Source organism: Leptopilina boulardi, unplaced genomic scaffold (genome assembly GCF_019393585.1).
Source record: "Leptopilina boulardi isolate dan_hultmark-lab unplaced genomic scaffold, ZJU_Lbou_2.1 LbouV2_266, whole genome shotgun sequence".
Taxonomy (NCBI): Eukaryota; Metazoa; Arthropoda; class Insecta; order Hymenoptera; family Figitidae; genus Leptopilina; species Leptopilina boulardi.
Genome location: NW_026137825.1, coordinates 4121061 through 4143545, shown reverse-complemented (window position 1 = coordinate 4143545; position 22485 = coordinate 4121061). Strand labels below are relative to the sequence as shown.

At 21.6% G+C, this 22485-nt stretch overlaps 1 protein-coding gene across 4 annotated transcripts; it reads right to left on the bottom strand.

The window, feature by feature from the left end:
• Nucleotides 1-105: 105 nt before the first annotated feature.
• Nucleotides 106-20046, bottom strand: LOC127281265 (heat shock protein Hsp-12.2). 4 transcript variants are annotated; one of them, XM_051304889.1, is made up of 5 exons: nt 15481-15621; nt 15046-15133; nt 9220-9336; nt 7037-7208; nt 106-1015 (listed from the first exon to the last, which is right to left on the bottom strand). In XM_051304889.1, the coding sequence occupies exons 2-5, from the start codon at nt 15099-15101 to the stop codon at nt 821-823; spliced, it is 540 nt and encodes a 179-aa protein (XP_051160846.1). In that variant the 5' UTR covers nt 15102-15133; nt 15481-15621; the 3' UTR covers nt 106-820. The 4 variants fall into 4 exon arrangements, with proteins under 4 accessions (XP_051160846.1, XP_051160847.1, XP_051160843.1 ...); XM_051304890.1 differs by having other exon boundaries at nt 15486-15575; XM_051304886.1 differs by lacking the exons at nt 15046-15133; nt 15481-15621 and adding an exon at nt 19659-20046.
• Between the last annotated feature and the right edge of the window lie 2439 nt (nt 20047-22485).

Sequence of the window (22485 nt, the reverse complement as noted above, 5' to 3'; positions counted from 1 at the left end):
ATATTATTAATATTTTAAAAAATAATTTATTTTTTAAAAAAATTTTAATTGTTTTTTTCAATTCAAAATCTGGAATAAGGATGTGAAATAAATTCAAAAAAAAAATATCGTTTTAAAATTCAATTTTATTTGTCTCCATTTTCTTTAAATATTACGTTCTTTCGAAAGTATTAAAATATTCATAAATAATATTAATTATATAATGCTTACATACGCTAGGCATTGTTTTTTTTTTTTTTTAGTCTTTTAACGTAGACCTAAACTATATAAGTTACAATTACAAGATTTGATTTCGGTTTGATAAAAAAAAAAATATCAAATTAATTTATTTATTTTCCCAAGTTCGAAATCGTGTTTCAATTTTGTTTCTTAATTTTCTCATTTGTCAAAAGTATTTAAAGCAACAATTATTTTTCTTACAGAAAAAAAAATCGCCTTTCGACAAAAAAAAAATAGTTTTAAAAAAATCATTTTGCGAAATTAAATCAAATTTTCCTCATTCCTTCCAATAATTTTATAATTCTTAACACAAAAAAGCTAAACATCTGTATTTCGCGTATAAAAAAAAAGTCTCTTCGTTGTTTACAATATTATAGGCATTGATTTGATTAAAAATAATTATTTTTGGACTTTTAAAAATAAAATTCAGTGAAACGAAGATAAAATATAATTTTGTAAAAATGGACGTATTGGATAAATTTATTTTAATTGAGAAAAAAAAAATTTATATCGAGAAGAAAAAATGATTCGAAGGGAAAATTTGGGGGTGGGGGAGCAAAATTGTGACTTAACAATCATTTAGGCGTATGTATTTTATAATTTATTGGTGCGCAATTGGGATGAGTTTTTCTCCCTGTCCAATTGCTGGCAAAGGTGCTTCAACAGTGAGAACACCATCCTTGCTCAACGAGGATTTAATGCTCTCAGGATTTGTTCCTTTTGGAAGAAGGAATTCCCTGTTGTATTCTCTGTAGACTGATTTAGTTTCAGATTTCTCCTCATGCTTGGCGTGCACCTAGACAAAAAAAAAAAAAAAATTCATAAATAAACTTACAAAAAACAATCGTAATTAATAATTAAAAAAAAAAAGAAACAGAATTAAAATTTAAAAAAAAAAGAAACGGAATTATAATTAAAAATTAAAATAAAACTAAATTATTTATTTGATTATAAATTTGTAAAAAAAAAAAATGCCCTTTAGTGACATTTTTTTTATTGGCAGAATATTTGTCATTTCATAATTTTTAAATTACTATTTTTCGAATTTTCTCTATTAAAAATTTTTATTTTATTATAAATTATTTTCCACCGCTATTTCGATTTTTTTTTTCTTTTTTTTTCTAACTTAAAGAAATAAAATCTGTGGAATCTAGAGAATTCTGGATCAAGTTTTTGCTTGACCAGCGAAAATCGATCGTTTCTTACTTGACTCGTTTCATTCATGACCTTTGCCTTAAATAAATTCCATATCTATTTATGGAAATTTACAAAAAAAAAAAAATTAAATATTTATCTCGAGACAAATAAATATTTTTCTAAATAATTTGATAAAACTGTTTTTTTTTTTGTTTCTTTTTTAGAAAAAAATTCAATTCTTTTTTTCTCTTTTTGCAAGAAAAAAAATTTGCACAATTTTTTTTCTGACTTAATTTCCAAAAATGTAATTACTATTTTTCTAGCTAATTATTGATAAAAAATTTAAATCTTTTTTTTAAATCTCTACTTTGGAAAAAATAAATCTTTTTTTTTCTGAATATCGAGGTTGAAAATTAATCAAGTGGGTGGAAATTATCTTGACAATCGTGTGACTCAATTTGAATTTTATTCATATGAAACAAGAGTCATGAGAATAAATAAAAAAAGAAAAGAAAAAAAAAAAAAAAAAAAAAAAAAACCACCAAGCTAAAAGAAGAAAAGGATCGATTTGTAAGTCTGCAGTGTCTGACTCACACTGTAAAATAAAGCGTCTGACCATGCGTAGGACTTTCCTATTTAATAAGAGTAGGTCAGTAATTGAATTTCAACAGAATTTATTTTTTTCTTTTTTGATAAAACCAAAATCTCTCTTCAAGAAAATCGAAAAATAATTTTCTTTATCTTAATTTCACCTTTCGCTACTATTATTCTATTTACTATTTTCTTTTTACATTTAATTTACTGTTTTCATTTAAAAAAAAATTTTTGTTTCACAAAATTCCTCCAACTGTTAATCGATTTCTTTATATTTTTATTTTTAATAAGAAACAAATTTTTGTTTCATAAAATTAAAAAAATTTTAATTACAAAAAAATTTATTAAATAAAATTTTTACTACAAAAAAGTTAATAAATAAAATTTTTATTACAAAAAAGTTTATAAATAAAATTTGAATTACCAAAAAAAATTTATTTAATAAAATTTTAATTACAAAAAAGTTTATAAATAACAAATTTAAAAAAAAATAGAATTAATTGAGTGATAAATTTTTTGTTAGACTTTGTTAAAAAGCATTCGGAAGCTTATCAACATAAAAAAAAAATTAACAAGACAAGAATAAATTTCACTCGATTTGAATGTGAAATTACAACATCGAGTATTTAAACAGCCGCTCATAAATATTTTGTTAAAAAAAAAAAAAAAATACAAAGACGTGGGTGTCGTGACAGGTTGAACGAAACTCGAGTTTAGATTTTTAAAAACACGAGAAGCAATAATATTTTGTAAATTATATTTTAAATAAATCCACTTATTATTTCGAAAGACGAATTTAAATTCAATATTTTGTTTCTTTAAAACATTTCCTATTTAGAAATTATTTTTATTTCTATAGGTATCTATAAAGTTTTTTTTTTTTTTTTCTTTTTTTTGTTTTTTAAAAAGAAGCAAACTAAGACAATATATTGATAAAAGATTTTAGTTCCTGGCGCCACAATGACATAATTTTCCCATTCTTTATTATACTTTTCACCCTTCAAACTAGACGGGAAATTATATTTCTTCCTTGTGTTCTACTTTAAAAGGATAGTAAATATTCTCATTGTATTATACACATTGACCCACTTTCTAAAGACCCTCGACTACATTAAATTATTTTTTCTTAAAAAAAAATACATTTTATTTTTTAATAAATTATTTAATTATATTTTAATAATTTTTTAAATTAATTAAATAATTTTTCATCGAATTAATTTATTTTATTATATTATTGTTATCTTTTTTTTATTTTGTTTCGCAGATTCACGTAAAAAATTTCAAAAAAATATGAAAAACATCTGGAGCGAAAAAAAAATTAATACAGTCTTCGTCTGATGTTTAAACACTTTCTGAAAGAATTACGGAGTCTAAAGCAAATATTTTTACAAGAGCAGTCAGGTAAGATATTACCGCTAATATTAACTTTTTTTTCTTCTTTTTTTTTTTTTTAATAGTGAATTGCGCCTTGTAAGCATAATGTGTATAAACGTCTGGTTATTCAGTCATCAACATATTTAGAAACGAAACCTCGACCACTGGCTTTCAACCTTGACGGTATTCTCATTGCTCGGCAAAGGATTGTAGGCGTCTGTATTTTTTTTTCGACAGTTCAAAAAAAAAAATTTTTTCTTTCCAAATTTTTAATTCGAGAATTTTTATCAAAAAAAAAATAAAAAAAATTATTAAACAATACATCTATTGATTTAAAATCAAATTTATTAATTATCAAAAAATATTTTAATTTTCAAGAGAGAGAGAGAAAATTGAGAGGAGGGAAATAAAAAAATGAAAGTTGGAGAAAAAAAAAATGAATTTCCGGTTTGAGAACTTAGATTGTTTTTATCTAACAAGTTGTCAACCGTATCTTAATGGCTTTACAGTAAAAAATACAGGTGCAGGATATTTGACCGCACCCACGATATAAAGCAAACGATTCTTGTTCGTGTGAATTGAGGCGGGGCTTATGGTCCTAATTACATTACGTAAACGGGTTAATTAGTAAGAGCCTCCGTCACTTTATATTCCCAATTATTTTCACCCTTACAAATTTAAATAAATTTATTTTTCTTGTCAACATTCTTATATAAAGACAAAAATTGATTTTTTTACCAAAACAATTTTTATAATTTTTTTTTTTTTCAACTTTCAATTAAATTATAATAATTAAATCCAATTATTAATTTACTGATTAAATTTGATTTTTGAATTGGAATTTCAAAAACATTTTTAAATTAAAATTTTTATAATAAAATTTAAATAATAATTTTTATAATAAAATTGAAATTAAAATTTTTTATAATAAAATTTAAATAATAATTTTTTATAACAAAATTTAAATAATAATTTTTATAACAAAATTTAAATAATAATTTTTTTTCCAAATTTAAATAATTTTTTTTTTCATATTTGATTATCTCGAGTATCGTAATGAGAAATTATGTGTAGCAACTTGAGTAAAGGATAATTTTTCGTTCTTCTTCTTTTTTTTTTATAATGAAAGAATAAGTTACAGGGTTCGACTCGAGTTACTCATTTCCGCCTTAATAGCAATTATCGATCCCAAAGTTGGTCGTAAAAGACCAAAAGCATCATCACGCGAACCGTCGTGTGACTCGTTAAAGGTAATCCTAGAACTTGGATGACAGAAAGGAGGTTTTATAGACCAACCCGGCAATAGTGAAAGAACATGGAATGGCAACTCTTGTAATTCAACTCGCGATCTAACCTTTTCTGGTATCACCTTTCCATACAACTATATATCACCATATATAAATATATATTTTTTTTTTAATTAACAAAAAATAAATATATCCACATTTTTCAAACGACAATCTTATTTATTTTTTGAAAAAAAAAAGCGGAAAAATAAATTCTCAAGTCAAAGAGAAAATCGAAAAAAGGAAAATCTTATTTCAATTTACAATTCTTTCTGTAAATTTTTTCGGAAATTGTTAAAAAATTTACATTCTGTAAATTTTTCGGTAATTGTGAAAAAAATTTTACAATTCTTTCTGTAATTTTTTTTCGAAAATTATAAAAATTTGCAATATTTCTGTAAATTTTTTTTTGTAAATTTAAAAAAAAAAAAACAAAAGGCGGGGAAAAAAATAGAAAAGAGAAAAATGACGTCATTTTGATGATGGAATAACGTGACTCGTCAACAATACTGGAAGAGAGTTCACTTGAGATACTTGAAAATTTGACCTCGAAGGGACCCCTTAAGGTTCGCCTGACCAAGAGAAAATCGACCTGATTCCCACAGACCTTGAACACTTTTAGCTTCTGTCACTATAATGCTTATAATATATTAATTAAAATTCGAAAATCCCTTGGAATTTGAAACTTCATAGCTTCGATAATGAAAAGAAAGAAAAATCTACAAAAAAAGAGAAATTCAAAAAAATTGGTAAAAAATTTAACTAAAAACGAAACAAAAAATTCTTGTAGAATACTAAATATTTTAATAGTAAAATTTTGTTTGCAGTATATTTGAAAAAAATATTCAAAAACGGAACAAGGAAAAAATTGAATTGTAAAATAATTTCAAAAGAATGAAAGTTTTTTAGTTTTTTACTGAAAAAATCTGGAATTTCTAAACAGAATTATAATTCTTGAAGGGCTAAGTCTCTTTTTTTTCTCTCTCTCTCTCGCTCTATAAACGAGAAATTTAGCGTGATTCATTCCAATATTTTGCCTCAAGTTGCACAACTTGGCACCAAAGCTATATCTGGTCCATCTTGCATAACATCATTGAATGTATTTGACACGTATAATAATTTCAAACAAACTTTTCTCATTTTCTCAAATATTTGCGAAAATAGAAAACGATCGTAGAAATTGAAAAATAATTACCAATTTAATACTTAACTACTCAACTTTCTAAATTTTCGATATTTCAAATACGAGAATTTAAAAAAAAAATTTTTTTGAATATAATTCAATAATTTCAAAAAGCAGAAAAAAATTTCTCTTTGCAATTTTATTTTATTCGAAATTTATTTTATGTAATTTTCCCAGAGAATGAATATTCTTTTTTTTTGTAATTTTAGAAAATTTTGTAAATTAGAGAAAGAGACTAAAACATGAGTTTCTTAGGTTCTTACAATGCCAACATTATTTCGACTCGTCGGTGTGACGACGACGACGACGACGACGACCGTTGCTTATTTTTGGAGCTGGCTATTTCTGCAAGACAACTCTCTCCAAACTACGACGCGACGTGCCTTGAAAGTTAAACCGCACGATACTCCCAAGGAATTTTGGATCCTCTATGAAAAGCTGAATTTTCTAATAAATTCACTTGTATTCTATAATTTTTATAATTATCCAAAAATTCTGCTTATTAATTCATATTTTAATTTTAATTTCAATCAACAATTTTCAATCATAAAATTATTAACAAAAAAAAAACCGAATTTTTTTATGAAAAAAAAAAAAAATTAAATAAAAAATCAAACTAAATTTTATAGAAATATCAAACAATTATACTTTTTTAATTAATAGTAATTTTGAATTATTTTAATCGTCAATTTTTAATCACAAAAATATTAACAAAAAAAAAAAATTGAATAAAAATTATAAAAAATATAATTTAATAAAATTCTTATTTTCCGCAATTGAAAAAATCCCCCCCCCCTCCTCTAAAACTAACGACTGATTTTTAGGTCACCGCACTTGTCATGGTCGAGTCTAGGAATAAGAATTCTCGAGACTTAAGTCTGTCTCTTTACAGATTTATCCACTTGTTTTATCCTTCAAGTTCATTGACAGAATTATTTTAGTATAGAAAACTTTTTTAAAAAATATTAACAATTAAGAAACCAATTTTCATTTTGTTTTACCAAATTTTTGCAAAGCTAATTTTTTACTTAAAAAAAAAATGTTACTTTATAAATAAATTTAAATTAAATTTTTTGTATTATTAAATTTAATTTTTTTTAATTTTTAAATTTAGTTTAATTAAAATTTTTTTATTATTTTAATTAAATTTTATTATTATTAAATTTAATTAAATTTTTTCTGTTATTCAATTTAATTTAATTTTTCGAGAATTTTATAAATAAAATTTTTTCAATTTACTCACCAGCAATTTATTGTCAACAGTTTTGACGACAATTTCCTCGGGTGTATATTGAGAGACATCGAATCTGAGTTTAAGCATTTTATTATTTCCCTCATCCTGAATTAGCGGACTGTTGTAACCATCCAACCAGGTGTTCGAATCATTTTGACTTTGGTTACTCTGCGTTGTGGTGCTGCGAAAATTCAATTTTCAATTAGAATCACAATCTCTAAAATGACCAAAATTGAAAAAAAGAAAAAAAAATCCCCAAAAAAGAAACTAAAATGATTCTAAAAAAATAAAAAAAAAAAAAAAAAAAAACTGAAAATGATTATACAGAAAACTGGTCTTCAATAATTCAAAAAATCAAAACCAAAAATATTTTTCGACTTTTCCACCTGAAAAAACATGTCCCAAAAATTAGAAACAAAACAAAAAAATGTACCAAAAATTAAAAACGAAACAAAAATTAAAATGTCCCAAAAATTAAAGACGAAACAAAAATACCTCAAAAATAATTTTAAAAAAACAAAAATACCTCAAAAATAATTAAAAAAAAAAACATTAAAATGTCCCAAAAATTAAAGACGAAACAAAAATACCTCAAAAATAATTAAAACTAAAACAAAAAAGGTCCCAAAAATTAAATACAAAAAAAAGACCCCAAAAAATAAAAACAAAAAAAAATGTATTTTTAAATAACATTTAATCTCGAAGAAAATTTTTTTTTTCAATAATTTACTACATTCATGCAATAATATTGAATAAATTTTTTTGTTTTTAAATTTGTAATTTTTAAATTGAAAAAAAAAACATTTATCAGAAAATAAAAAAATATTTTCAATTACTTTCCATGCAGTTGAACTAGAAATCGTCGGAAAAAAAAAATATTTTCTAAAAAACCAAATGAAATGTTGATGTCCTGATATAATAGACGAAATGCGATAAAAACTGAAATCGATGAAGATTTAAAAAAAAACAACACACAGAATGAAGAACGAGAAGGCGCATCTAAAAAAAAAAAGAGAAAATCTATAAAGACTTTCAGATTTGAAAATCGTTAATCACAATATACAATCCTGATACATGATGATTTCCTAAATTTTGCGAAATTAAAAATCCTACCTACGAAAATATGACAACTACGACAGACAAAACTATAGACAAATAATGAATGATTCAATCCTAAAAAAAAATATTTTTCCAAAAACTAATTTTCTACTTTTCTATATATATATGAGAAAACAAATGACATGCTTTATATACGTGTGACCCAAGATAATTATTTTTCAATACAAATTCACAAGCTATTTTTCTAATTTCCTATAACAATTAAAAAAAAATTATTTACAAAAATCAATTATTAAATTGATTATTAATTAATAATTAATTTAATTATTTCTGATTACGAATCAAATAAATTTTTATCACATAATTCCAAGCAAAAAAAAATTAATTACTTATTACTACAATTAATGTTGCAAATAATTTTTAGTAACATTCAAAATAGGATATTTTAATATTTTTTGCTTATTTTCACTTATTTTTATTTTATTTATTTAGTTTTTTTTTTAATTTCATCTGAAATTCACGTTTTAACAATTTTTTTTAGCTGAAAAATGCAATGACTTTTCTTCAAAAATATTTCTCGTAATTTTTATTGCTCAAAAAAATTAAAAAAATTTTTTTTAGATCAAATTTTTCACAATTTTCCAATTTAAAAAAAATAATTTTATTTCCTAATCGTTAATTATAAACGTTGCGAACTTCAATATCGTAATTTCAAAATAGAAAAAAAATTTATTATACGAGAAATGACAAAATTAATTTAGAAAATTGAAAAGAAATTTTTGAAATTTATTTTTATTTATTTTTATTTTCTAATTCGGTTTTAGTTACATATTAATCAAACAAAAAAAAAAAATATAAAATAAAATATTGTTAGTAGAACAAAAAGAAAAAAAAGCAGCAAAGCAGAAAAGAATAAAGCAAAGGATAGGAGAAATAAGGACCTAGAAAAAAAATTCAAAAAAAAAAGAAAAAAAATATTATAAAAATCGTATTCCATAAAAACCAAGACGTTCTATATATATATATATATCAGAAAGAGATAAATTGGTGCAAAAATCAGAATCTAATATAATGACGATCGTAGTGTGCTGATGCTGATATGGAATTTTGTGATCAGCATGAATATGTGTCACCTTTTAAAACAGTCGAATGAAGACCTCGTTGGTTTCGAGGTTTCAGTCTTATCCCAACTCTCTGATTTGGAGGTCGTCGTTGTCCTCTGTTCCGAGCTGCTCTTCGTCTGATGTTTGCTGTCATTTTTGCGTGTAGCGATCAATAAAGAAAAAAGGGGAGAGAAAGAGAAGGATTGTTAAAATTTTGTTAGTTCATTTTTTTTTACTTTTTTTTTTTTTTCAATTGTCAGTTGCCAAAAATATTAAACTCTCTACCAAATACTCTTCAAAAAAAAAAAATTTTTACAATTCTTTTCTATTTCTAAAAAAACCAATTTTCTTTTACCCTGTGTAAAATTTTATACAAATAAATACAAAAATAATTATTTATTATTTTCATATTTACTTTTTATTTATTATTTTTTTATTTCTCAATATAAAAAGGAAAAATTTATTCAAAAATCTTTTATTTCGAAATTTAAAAAAATATATGTATTTTAATTTTTTTATTTCTTAAAGAAAAAAAAAAATTATATTCTAAATTTACAAAAATCCAAAATACGTTTGTGAATTTTTTCATACATTTATTAGAAAAAATATTTTACATTCAATAATTTCGTTTTAATTTTCTATTCAAAAGAATTAATTTTGAAGAGTCTTTGGTCGTTAATTAAAAAAAAAAAAAATTGTCATGCCAAACTACTACAATTTTTTCGAGGAAAAAAAATTATATATTCAACAATATTGGAGAATTTAAAGCCAACAAACGAACCATACTTTCGATTTCCAAAAGAAAGGAATATAAAGAAAATACCATTTGCAGAAAAAAAAATAGAAATTTCCAAGAAAATAATTTTACAAAAGATTTTTTTACAACTAAAAAAATATTTTATAATTATAAATAATAATTATTATTAGTATTATTAATTACTATATTAATAATAATAATAATAATTATAATTAAAAATAATATAATAATAATAATTGTTCCAAAATTACAATAATAATTATTATTATAATAAAAAAATAATTTTATAATTAAAAAAAAATTTAATTCCAAAAAAAATTTGTAATTTAAATACAAGAATTTTTTTTTTTTCCAAAAATTCTTTGGATAAAAAATTAATAAAACAATAAAAATTGTTTATATAGAGCGTGTAGAATAGAAAAAACTATAAACAATATCTATAATCAAATTGTAATAACGAGAATGGATTTTATTCTGTGATAAATAACCTGACGACCTCGTTACAGAAAAAAAAAAAGTATAAAAATCATATAGGACAATCCTAGAATAAATTATTTATAGAGATGCTTTAAATAAAATGATGATTGCACCGCGTCTGTTGGAATACGCGGCAGTGACTACACCGGAAGTAATGATGTTTTAAGAAGAGAGAGAGAAGAGTTCATCGAACCCCTCCTAAGGGTTACTTTACATAAATGACGCAAAACTGTCTGTGACTAAATTAACTTTATAAATTTTATTTGCCCTATTAATTAAATGCCAAAAAAAAAAAAAAAATTCATTATTATTCTCAAGTTAAAAAAAAGTCTATTTGATTTTCGAAAAAAAAAATTTCTATTTTTTTTAATTCACGGATTAAAAAATTTAAATACTTAATTTATATAAATTTAAAAAAATAAAAAATATTTAATATAATATTTAAAAAAAAAATATTTAAAAATGATTTAAAAATTATTAACAAAAAATATTTAATATAATATTTTAAAAAAAAATATTTAAAAAAGATCTAAAAATTATTAACAAAAAATATTTTTTAAAAAAATGCTAATTATTTTCATTTTTTTTTTCAAATTTATTTTTATATTTAGCATCGGAATTACTATTTTCAGAGGCTAAAACGTCATTGAACTCTTTGCACGCGATTTTTCGTGCTTCACATAATAATTTCCCTGTGGTGCTTTTTAGAATCGTCGCTTCGTGACACAATCTTTTTTTTCGACAATTTACGAAATAAACGAAGAAATAAAAAAAAAATTATTATTCCGATTTTATTTTAACTAAAATAAAAATAAATCGTACTATTAAGTCATTTTAAAATTTTTATAAGCCACCCCATTTTGTAAAATAAAAAAAAAAATTTCTTCCAAAAAAATTTTTTTTCTTCTAATTTTTAAAATATAAAAAAAAATATTTTGAAAATTAAAAAATTTTTAAATCCGCTGAAAAATAAGATTCGACTGTTCAAAATTTAAAATCACGAAATTTATATATATGAAAAAAACAAAGAAAAGGATAAGTAAAAAAAAAAAAATAAAATTCAATTAACAGGGTGAGATTTTAATTGAATTCATGGTCAAAAATGAAATATATTTCTCATTATGGTAAAGAACCTTGCCAACCGGTATAAACTTGGCCTTGTTGAATAAAATTGCATTAGTATAAAAATAAATCCTGGTCCCTTGACTGATCTCGTAAACCACAACCATATATGTAATTCTGACACTGACACCGAAAACGAAATCCACCTTTCGAAACAAGAGGGAGTTTTACAAATATAAATAATTATTTACGAGTTTCTAAATCTTTTACACAATCCTTGAATGAATCACAAATCACTTATTTCATTTGCAAAAAATGGTCATTGTGAAAATTTGTCATCTCAATAAGTAAATTCAAGTAATTAAAACTTGCAATAGATCCATAAATAGAAACGAAATTTTCATTACTCTACTTCTCAAAATGAATATATATATAGTTAAAAATACACGTTCCCTTTGACCAAAAACTAACATAATTCAATGAAACTTGTTTTCGATATTTATTTTTAGAATTAAATTTCAAAAATATACAAATTTTTCCAAAAATAGAAAAAAAAAGGTTACAATATCTTTTTTATTAAAATTGGAAAAATATTTTTATGTCTTAATTTAAAGATGGAAAAAAAATTATTTTTATTAGGAAAAATAATTTTTCTAAATAGTAATTATTTTTTATTTATGGAAAAATAATTTTCAAAAAAATAATTTTCAAAAATAGTAATTATTTTTTATTAGGAAAAATAATTTTCAGAAAAATTATTTTGAAAACCATTTTTTCAAAATAATTTTTTTAAATAGTAATTATTATTTATTTATGGAAAAATAATTTTCAAAAAAATAGTTTCCAAAAATAGTAATTATTTTTTTATTAGGAAAAATAGGTTTTCAAAATTAATAATTTTACAAGGAAAAATAATTTTCAGAGAAGTTTCCAATGTAAATATTTTTTATTACGAAAAATTATTTTTTGAAAATAGTTTACAAAAATAGTAATTATTTTTTATTAGGAAAAATTTTGTTGAAAAAATAGTTTCCAAAAATAGTAATTTTTTTTTTTTTTATAAGGAAAAATTATTTTGAATAAATAGTTTCCAAAATTAATAATTTAAAAAAAAAAAATTAATTTTCAAAAAAGTTTCCAATAATAATAAATATTTTTTACCTACGATAAACTATTTTCAGAAAAATTTATTCGGAAACCATTTTTCCAAAATAATTTTTCTAAATAGTAATTATTTTTTATTTATGGAAAAATAATTATCAAAAAAAATTATTTTGAAAAAATTTCCAAAAAAATAATAGGTAATAATTTTTTTACTAGAAAAAATAATTTTCAGAAAAATTATTTATGGAAAAATAGGTTTCCAATAAAATGGATTATTGAAACAAAAAAAATAAAAAATTTTTTTTGGCCAAAAAGAAATGAAAATCAAAATAAAATTCAATAGAACTGCAAATTATACAAATTTGAACACAAATTGGAGAAAAAGAAATTTTTTCACCTCGATCACCTGAAATTCCTTATAAACAGGAATATATAAAAAAAATAAGTATAAACGAAGCGTGAATTCCACGCACGACAGAATTTTTACTCTCGTTAAATCAAATCTAATCGTTTTGAGCTTTTAAAAAAAATGGAGGGGTGGGGGAAGAGCAAGCTTTTAACACGCACTGGTAATTTATATATATTAAGAATTTGATCAAATGATAATGAAAGAGAGACAGAATAGTAATAATTTTAAGCTTCATGAATGCGAGGAGAGAGAGAGAGAGAGCAAAAAGCAGATAGTCGAGAACTTTTCTAATCCACCGAAACACGCAAGAAGCACTTGTTAAAGGTAAAATGATACTTCCTACTTAAAATTATTATTCTCATATTTAACACATTATTATATACATTTTTTAATTATATTCCATTTTTTCACATATAAAATAAATTAATAAATAATAAATTTCATTTTTTTGGAAATTAATTTTTTATTCATTTATTTTATTTTCTAATTTCTTTTTAATTCCAAATTCAATTTTATTTAATTTTCTATTATTCGGAAATTTTTTTATTATTTTTATTATTATTTATTATATATTTTATTATTTTATTATTTTATTTGTTTATTATCCATTTTATTATTTTATTTATTTATTTTATATTTTATTATTTTATTTACTTATTCTATTTTTTTTTTTACTACTATAAAAATTCTTTTCGAATAATCTAAGTAGTGTGAATTATGAAAATTCTTTGTAATAAAACAAATAATAGTGGGAAATTTTCTAATAAAAACGCAGTTAAACAATTTTTCTTTTAAAACGACGAGAATGTGAGAAAAACGTTTTTTTTTTTAATCTACATTTTACTGATAGGTGCGGGAATAACTTGTGAGCAAAATAAGGAGAATAAGTCATTATTCAGACTTTTACGGAAGAAACGTGAAAGTTGAGCAAAAAAAAAAAATTCTTTTTTTTTATTGTTCATTGTCAACAATAATGAATGAATTATATTTAAAAGGCTCTTGGTAAATGAAATTCCAAACACGATTCAATGATGATGAGTGAATGTCATTTAAAATGCTAATTTCATTGATGTCAACGATTAAAATAATTTGTCCCGATTAAACTCGCATAATATTGCAAAATATATGCCCGAGATATTTATTCATTTCACATGCAATTAATATCAAATTGAAAATTAAATAATTAAGATTTAATTATTATTTTTTGAAAATAAAAATTAATTTCACGTTCTTTTTACAACTAAAATAATTTCTTTTTTGTTTTGGAATTAATTTTTTGTACTATTAAATTTCTTTTTTTATTTTGAAAATAATTTCTTTTTACTATTTAAAATAATTTTTATTTGTTTTGAAAATAATTTCTTTTTACTATATTTGAAATAATTTCTTTTTGTTATTAAAATAATTTCTTCTTGCTTTTACTTTATTGATTTAAAAGAAAAATATTTAATTTTCTTGAGTAGTAGTAAAAAAAAAAAAAGTTTCTTTCATTTCTCATTGTATATTTAAATGACTGGTGCAAATTTGGTTAACGTGTTCGTAAGATTGACAGTTTCAAGCGCAGTTTAATAACTTGGAAACCTTAAGGCCTCTATAAATTTATGATGATAATTGCTTGACGTCAACTTTGAAATTTCAAACTTATTATATAACAGTTATCTCACGTGTGAAAATAAAAAATTCTAAAAATTATTTAATACGCAGCAATTGTTGATATTTTTAAATTTCAAAAAATTTTTAATTTTTTTTTTTTATTAATTATTTTTTCTCACTTTACAATTGTACCATTATCTTTCATGAAACAATTTTTTTAATTAATCAACAATTAATTAAAAATTAATTAAAAATGATAAACTATTAAAAATTCAAAATAAACTAATAAAAATTAATTTACAAAAAAAAAACAAAAATACACGAATAAATGAACCGTAGAATAAAATTAATATTTAAAAAAAATTCCCTCTCTCATATTGAAAAATTTACAAATTTTCATTTTTTTTTCCTAATTTTATTTTCTGTTATAAAAAATATTATATATAGTACCTACCGAAAACGAACGACAGTCTTATGTCTTGGGGGGTAAAGTTCCTCGCCAAGAATCATGTTTCCAAAAAATATTTAAAAAATCGTGATACCTTTCAAAAAACAAATTTTTTTATTTATTTGCACTTTTTGAATTTTTTGCAAAATTTTTATTTACAATATAATTAATTAGTAAAGAATAATAATTATTAAATTAATTATTAATTATTCTTTAACAATTAATTATCATAGAAAAAATAATTATTAAATTAATTATTATTATTATTATTATTATTATTATTATTATTATTAAAAATCGAAATTAATTAATTAAAAATTATTTCCAAACAAAAAAATTTCAACAAATTTAATCTCATATTTTTTCTAATTAATACATAAATAATAATAATTAATTTACTTGAAAAAATTAAAAGATAAATAAAAAGAAAAATTAAAGTACCGAACCGTGAAAAAATAAAAAATAAAAAAAAAGAAGTTAAACAATTAAACAAAATCACTAGAGAGGAACGTCCTGCTTCCTCGATGCCAGAAAATTGACTGCGCAACATATAAAATGCAATGCGTTACCGGAAAGATTTTTCATAAAGAGGAGGGAGGTCCTTAAGGCTTCCAAGTAAAGGCTTAAAATGGTACTAATTTTAATTCAAGGGACACAAAGTGTGGGTGGGGGAAGGTCATCTACAATTTCGATCATTTTTTTTTTTTTTATCTTTCAAACGAGCATCGAACTGCATTGAACTGATCACATCACATTTTCAAGGTTAAAATCTGCAAAAAAAAAAAAAAAAAAAAAATGACGTCACGTAAATACAAAAAGATCGTGACATCTCTCTCAACAATATATATATATATATCAGTTGAAGCTGTTGGTAATATTAATTATCCTCGTCATTTGCGTTATTAAATAGTTAAATATCCTTTGATTATTTAATACGCAATATTCTAGAGCAATTATAATTTTGTTGCATTTATGAAATGAATTCTCAGAAAAATTATTAAAAAGTCAGTCATGCCTGAAATTATAATTGATTATCAATAATTGTATTGGTTACAATTTTTTTTTTTTTGTTTTCAATTTGAAAAACAAAATTTTTTCTCATTTTAAAAACTGTTTTCTATTTTACAGGCCTCGGATCGATTTAAAGGCACACAAAAAAAGTCGTTTTAGTCGATTTATATTCCAAAAAATGTCGAAAAAATCGATTTTTGTAATTGAATTTTCAAAGATTTACAATTGAGATTTTTAAAATTAATTGAACTTCAAGTGATTTTTAATTAAATTTTTTTTGATGATTTCACTAAAAAATTTATTATAAATTGCGGACAAAAATACAATATTGAAAACCATTTTTAATTGAAAAATGGTTTCAGATAATTGAATTTTCAAAGAATATTATAAAAATAGTTAAAAATAATTTAATTTCCTTAGAGTTATAATTGAAATTGTTAAATTTTAAAAAAATTTTCGATGGAAAATTTTAGAAATAATTAAATTTTAGAAGCTTTTAAATTCAAATTTTTGAAAATAATTGAATTATTAATTAAAATTTTGGATAATAATTCAATTTTAGTTGATTTTTGATTGAAAATTTTGATAATAATTAATTTTGAATTGAAATTTTTCGATAATTATTGAATTTTAATTGATTTTGAATTGAAATTTTTGGTAATAATTGAATTTTATTTGATTTTAAATTGGAAAATTTGGAAAATAATTGAATTTTAAAAGATTTTGTATTGAAAATTTTGAAAATAATTAAATTTTCTTTGATTTTGAATTGAAATTTTGGGTAATAATTTGAATTTTAGTTGATTTTGAATTGAAATTTTTGAAAATAATTAAATTTCATTTGATTTTGAATTGATTTATGATTTTGAATTAAAAATTTTTGGTAATTTTTTTTTTTGATATTTTTTTTAAATTATAAACAATTGTTAAATTTCATAAAAAATTTTAATTGAAAAATAATTTGAAATAATTGAATTTGTGATGAATTTCATTAAAATTATTAAAAAAAATAATTAATTTAGTGAAGAATTTTAGTTAAAAATTTGTTAAATAATTGAAATAAAGAAGATCTGAAGATCATTTGCATTTTATACTAAAAAAAATATATTTTATTTAAAAAATTTTTTTAAAAATGTAAAAAAAAAGTCGAAATAGTCGCATTTTATTAAAATAAGTCGAAAAAAGTCGTATTTTTGTAAAAAAAAGTCGGAAATAGTCGAAAAAGTCGTATAATCCGAGGCCTGTATTTAATATAATTATCATATAATTAATAATAATATAATAATAATAATATTTATAATATAATTATATTATTATTTTTTTTATTTAAAAAAATTTGTTTTATTTGTTTTTCGATAATAAAAAATAAATTTCTTTTTCCTTGCTTTTTGCTTGAACAAAGACCCTATGATATTAAGAGCAGAAAATACGGAGGGTTGAATGATAAGAATCGATTTTTCCGAATCTGCGCCACAAAAAAGAAAAAGCTTTTTTTTTTTCTTTGTTTTTTCTATGTACATGGAAAATTTTTGCTATTTAGAAAATTAATTTTTCCTTTAAATAATATTATCCATTTTTTTAATTTTTAGTTTTGAATAATTATAATATTAATAATAATAATAATAATAATAATAAATAATACTAATAATAATAATAATAATAATAAATAATGCTAATAATAATAATAATTATTATTATTATTATTATTCTCAGTCCTCGAGACTGTTGGATTTATTAAATAAATAAATAAATAATAATAATATTGAATTATTTTAATAATTTTTGAAAAAAGTATTTTGAAAAATTTTTTCCCCCAAAAAAATAATACGCGAGATGAAAAATTGGAAATATCAAATAAAAATGAATTCTCTCTCTCTCTCTATCTATCTCATCCAAATCTCTTTTGCTGCTCAAGATGAACGATTTCAAGTGAAAATAAATTTCCAACCATTCTAAAAATAGTAGAAATGTTACAATAATACACAAAATAGAATTCCAACTCAACAAGACTTTTCAAACTAATTTAAACCACCCACTTGAAAAACTTTCAACATTCTTGATAATGTCAAAATAGTCAAATTTGAAACAAGAAAATTTTCATTAAAAATTTGTTCACACTTTTTTTTTTATTGAAAATTCACAGTAATTAAAAAATTAAAAAATATATAATAAAAAAATAATTCCAAGGATAGAAGAAAAAAAAAATATGATTAATTAAAATTCCTTAAGGGGAAATGTTGTAATAATCTCTGATTAATGTTTCAATAAATTAATTCACTACTTTTCAAGTTCAAAGTCAAATAATTGAGATTGTATTTCTTTTTGGCAATAGGTCACGGTAATTCAAAGAGGCGAGAATATTTTTCAGTCTGCTATACACTATAGCTGATTTTACTATATTATTAGGGTTTTGCTATAATATACCTTTGCACGGTCAGCACAAGGTCATCACGAAATTATAACCTATGAGTCAGTATGTGCCCCCCCCCCCCCATTGAAACCTGTAATTATTTATTATTCTTTTATTCTCGATCTACATCCGTCATTCCAAAAAATTCTCTATCGAAATAATTTTTAAATCATCATATTTCTAAATATCAAAAATTGAAAAGAAAAGAAAAAAAAAATGAAATAATAATTTTCTAATTTGTGTGTAGGGAAAATATTGAAATTAAAAAAAAAAAAGGATAAGCTTCAGTTGGAAAGAAATGATATACATTTGAGAAAGGAAGAATAAAAAGATTTTGAACTGACACGCGGAAGTTCTTGGTAACGGTTCGTCGACGAGCACCTTACAAAAGGGAGATTATAGATTGTAGGTTGAGATCCTCGAGAGAGAGACTCGTTCCGGTTGTTGAGAAAATAAAGTCGAAAAAAAAAAAAAAAATTACATTCTCAAGAACACGAAACGAAAACGTGAACCGTAGTTAAATCTATTATCAGACCATCTTCCTCGATGTTTTATTATAGTTTCAAGAAATCTATTTCAATCGAAAAAGGGAGCGATCTCCTCGCTTCGATTATGTTAATTTGTGGAGGCAAAAAAAAACAATATATATATATATTCGAAGCCTTTTATAAAAGAATTTCTTTTTTTATTCATGTCTCTCTTTATATCAAATTAAATTAATTCTACTTCAACGAAAATGTAATTCTATACTTTTTGACAAAAATAGAAAATTTCAATCTATATTTTCCAAAAATATCTACTTTTTCCCTACGGAGAATTTTAAATTTATTTAATGCTTCCGAGAATTACGAAAAAGTTTTCCCAAATTTTTGTAATAAGAGAAATATTTGAGAAAAAAAAACCGGTTTGGAATTTGGAAACTAACCTCAAAAGCGTACAATTGCTAAAATAAGAGAATATCTAAAAAAAGAAATTTAAGAATTTTATTTACTATACCTCGTTACTGAATTTATTTTTTTCACTAACAATGCGGATTTATGATTTTCGAACGAAAACTCAACAATAAACAATTGCATATAAAAATTAAGGCGCGTAATTCAAAATTTCGAATCTGAAAACAAGAACCTAATGCAAAAAAAAACTAGGCTTCCTAATACGCAATTTAATTTAAAATAAATTTAAATAAAATAATAAATACCTCATGGTACTCTTGAAAATATTGCTTTCGCGATTCATAAGTTCACTTCTGAATCGGGACATTTCATCTTCCATTTTCCTCATCTCGGCATCGAAGCGCTCTCGAATATTTGAAAATTCGGTGTCAATAACGCTGAAGTCACCGAGTTTGATGGGAATGTTGCGTTTGATACCACTGTCAGCCATAATTTTTGATTTTTTATAAATTACAAGTCACTTGTAACACACACTGTTATAATTTTTGAGTTCACTGCAAAAAAATTTTTTAGCAGACAATTGTTGTTTTCTTTTTCTTTTAAAACACAACAATAATCTTCTTTTCACGATCCAACACAAAAACGCAACAGAACTGTTCACACTGAAATCTCCTCTAGGAATAAGCGCGGCTTGTCGGGTGCTCCTTAAATAGTCGGAGCACGAGTCGTGGGTGTTCGTCATTAATCGGGAACTTTCGACAACGCGGGGTTTTATAATTTTTCGTATTTTTTTAAATTATATATACATAATTATAAATTTTCTTTTTGTTGACGAAATAATCATTTTTTTTTTTAGTGGAGAATAAATAAAATATTTTTAAATATATGAAAAAAGTGAAAAATACAGTAAATTAATTAATAATTTAAATTATAAATATATTATCTATATATAATTATATAAATATTATACAATTATATTATATTATAATAATATTATAAAATGAATAATAAATCAATTTAAAAATTTAATTTTTTATTGTACTGATATTTTTTTTAATAAAATAAGAATTAAAATTTCGTTTTTTTTTAAATTTTCTCACGAATCTAAGGGCAATAAATTATTTATTAAATTTTAATAGCAACTTATTGTTATTAATTCTAATTAATAATAATAAATTAATAATAATAATAATTTTTTTTTACTTAATTCGGATAGAATTATGTTTTTCATCTAAATAATAATAATAATAATAATTAATTAATAATAATAACAATTAAATAATAATAATTAATTAATAATAATAACAATTAATTAATAATAATAATAACAATTAAATAATAATAATTAATTAAAAATAATAATAATAATAATTAATTAGCAATAGAAATTTGTAATAATTAATAAATAATGCTAATACCCAATAATTAATAATTTAAAAAAGAATATTTTAACAAAATTTTTTTTTTCAAAAAAAAATTGTCAATTAAATTGTAAAACTAGTTAATTATAATTATATTAAAAGAATTGATTGCAGAAATTCTTTTTGTTAAAAAAAAAAAATTATAAAATAAGTAAATAAATAAATTTTTAATATGAAAAAATCGAAAACTATTAATTCTAATTTTAATAAATATTAATAATAAAATATTATTAATTGATAAATTAAAATATTAAATCAATTAATTAATTATAAATTAAGTTATAATAATTATTAATTATAATTAAGTAATTAATTATAATATATCTAGTTAATTAATAAATTAATTATAAATTAGTTAATTAATAAAAATAGATATTAATAAAAAAAATATTTAAAAAAAAATGTTTATTAATAAATAAAATATTAATATTAAAAAATTTTGATGTAATTATTAAAAAAAAAAAATATTATTGATGACGATTAATTTCATCTGTTTATCTCCAAAAAAGGGAAATTCGTTCACGATTTTGTCATCATAAAGTAAAGTTTGAATATAACGATTCCCGATGGTATTTGAGGGCGTGGGTGATCTCGCGCAACAAAATCGAATCATTACATTCCAAGATGAATTGTGACTCATCTTTTCGGTATCATATTTTATTAATCTTTTGATTTCGTAAATTTATTTTCAAAAAAAAAAAAAAAAACCGTTTGATTTATTATGACTCGATCAAAAAAAGACAAATACCAAAAAAAATAATAGTTTTCATTTCACAATTTAATAAAAATAGAAAACAATTAGAATAATGGAATTTTGTCTAATTTAATATAAATATAGTAAAAAAAAAATTAAATAGACTAATTATTTATTTTTAAGCTGAATTACAACAGTGGCATTTCATCGAATATAAAGCATTCATTAAACAACCATTACACGTGTCATTAGCGCTTGTTTGTAAATCGATCGCGAGGACGTATCCTACATTTCAAGTATTTCAACGACCCTATACATTATTTTTTATTTTCAGATAAGAATGAAGTTAAAAATTTTTTTTTTTTCTTTTATTCCTAAATTAGAATCGTAAATCAATTTTTCAATTTGTAAAATAAATTTAGAATTTCGTAAATAGCAATAAAAATTTTAAACAAAAAATATTGTTTTCTACCTTTTGTTAGGAATTTTTAATTAGAAGATTTATTCAAAATTAAATTACTTTTTTTTAAATTGAATTATAAAAACAAAAATTGTAATTAAAAATTATTTATGATAAATAAATATCAAATATATGTAATAGGAGAAAATTATTTTATAAAAATATATTTTTTAAATTTACTGATGAGAAAATTGTTTAGATTACAATAAATTTAATTAATGAACTAAATTTAATTAATTTAGTATATTTACTATAATTAAAATTTTATAATTAGTCTCTGAATTTTTATTGACATTAATAAGATTTTTTTTTTTTTGCCTAAAAGAATATATTTATAATTTCATTAAAGAATTTCTTAACAATGTTATAAGTTAACGAATCCCGATTGGTTAATTAATTTCCACGGTAGATCAAAAGGGAGTCTCCCTATTGCGCGGTTTTATTTTCATCGAGAGAGGAACGTCAAGTACCGCGATAATCCGCTAACGAGGTTAATTTCTCCCGACTATTTCCTGTCTATATGTATATATCTTTAAGGAAGCTATAATTTAACAATC

Bases quoted from the DNA above. Each gene is read 5' to 3' on its own strand.
- LOC127281265 (XM_051304886.1), bottom strand. From the start codon at position 19,843: ATGGCTGACAGTGGTATCAAACGCAACATTCCCATCAAACTCGGTGAC. The intron at 9,337-19,658 runs GTATTTATTATT...CAAAAATGACAG, and splicing joins ATTTTCAAGAGTACCATGAG to CAAACATCAGACGAAGAGCA. The intron at 7,209-9,219 runs GTGACACATATT...GAATTTTCGCAG, and splicing joins TCATTCGACTGTTTTAAAAG to CACCACAACGCAGAGTAACC.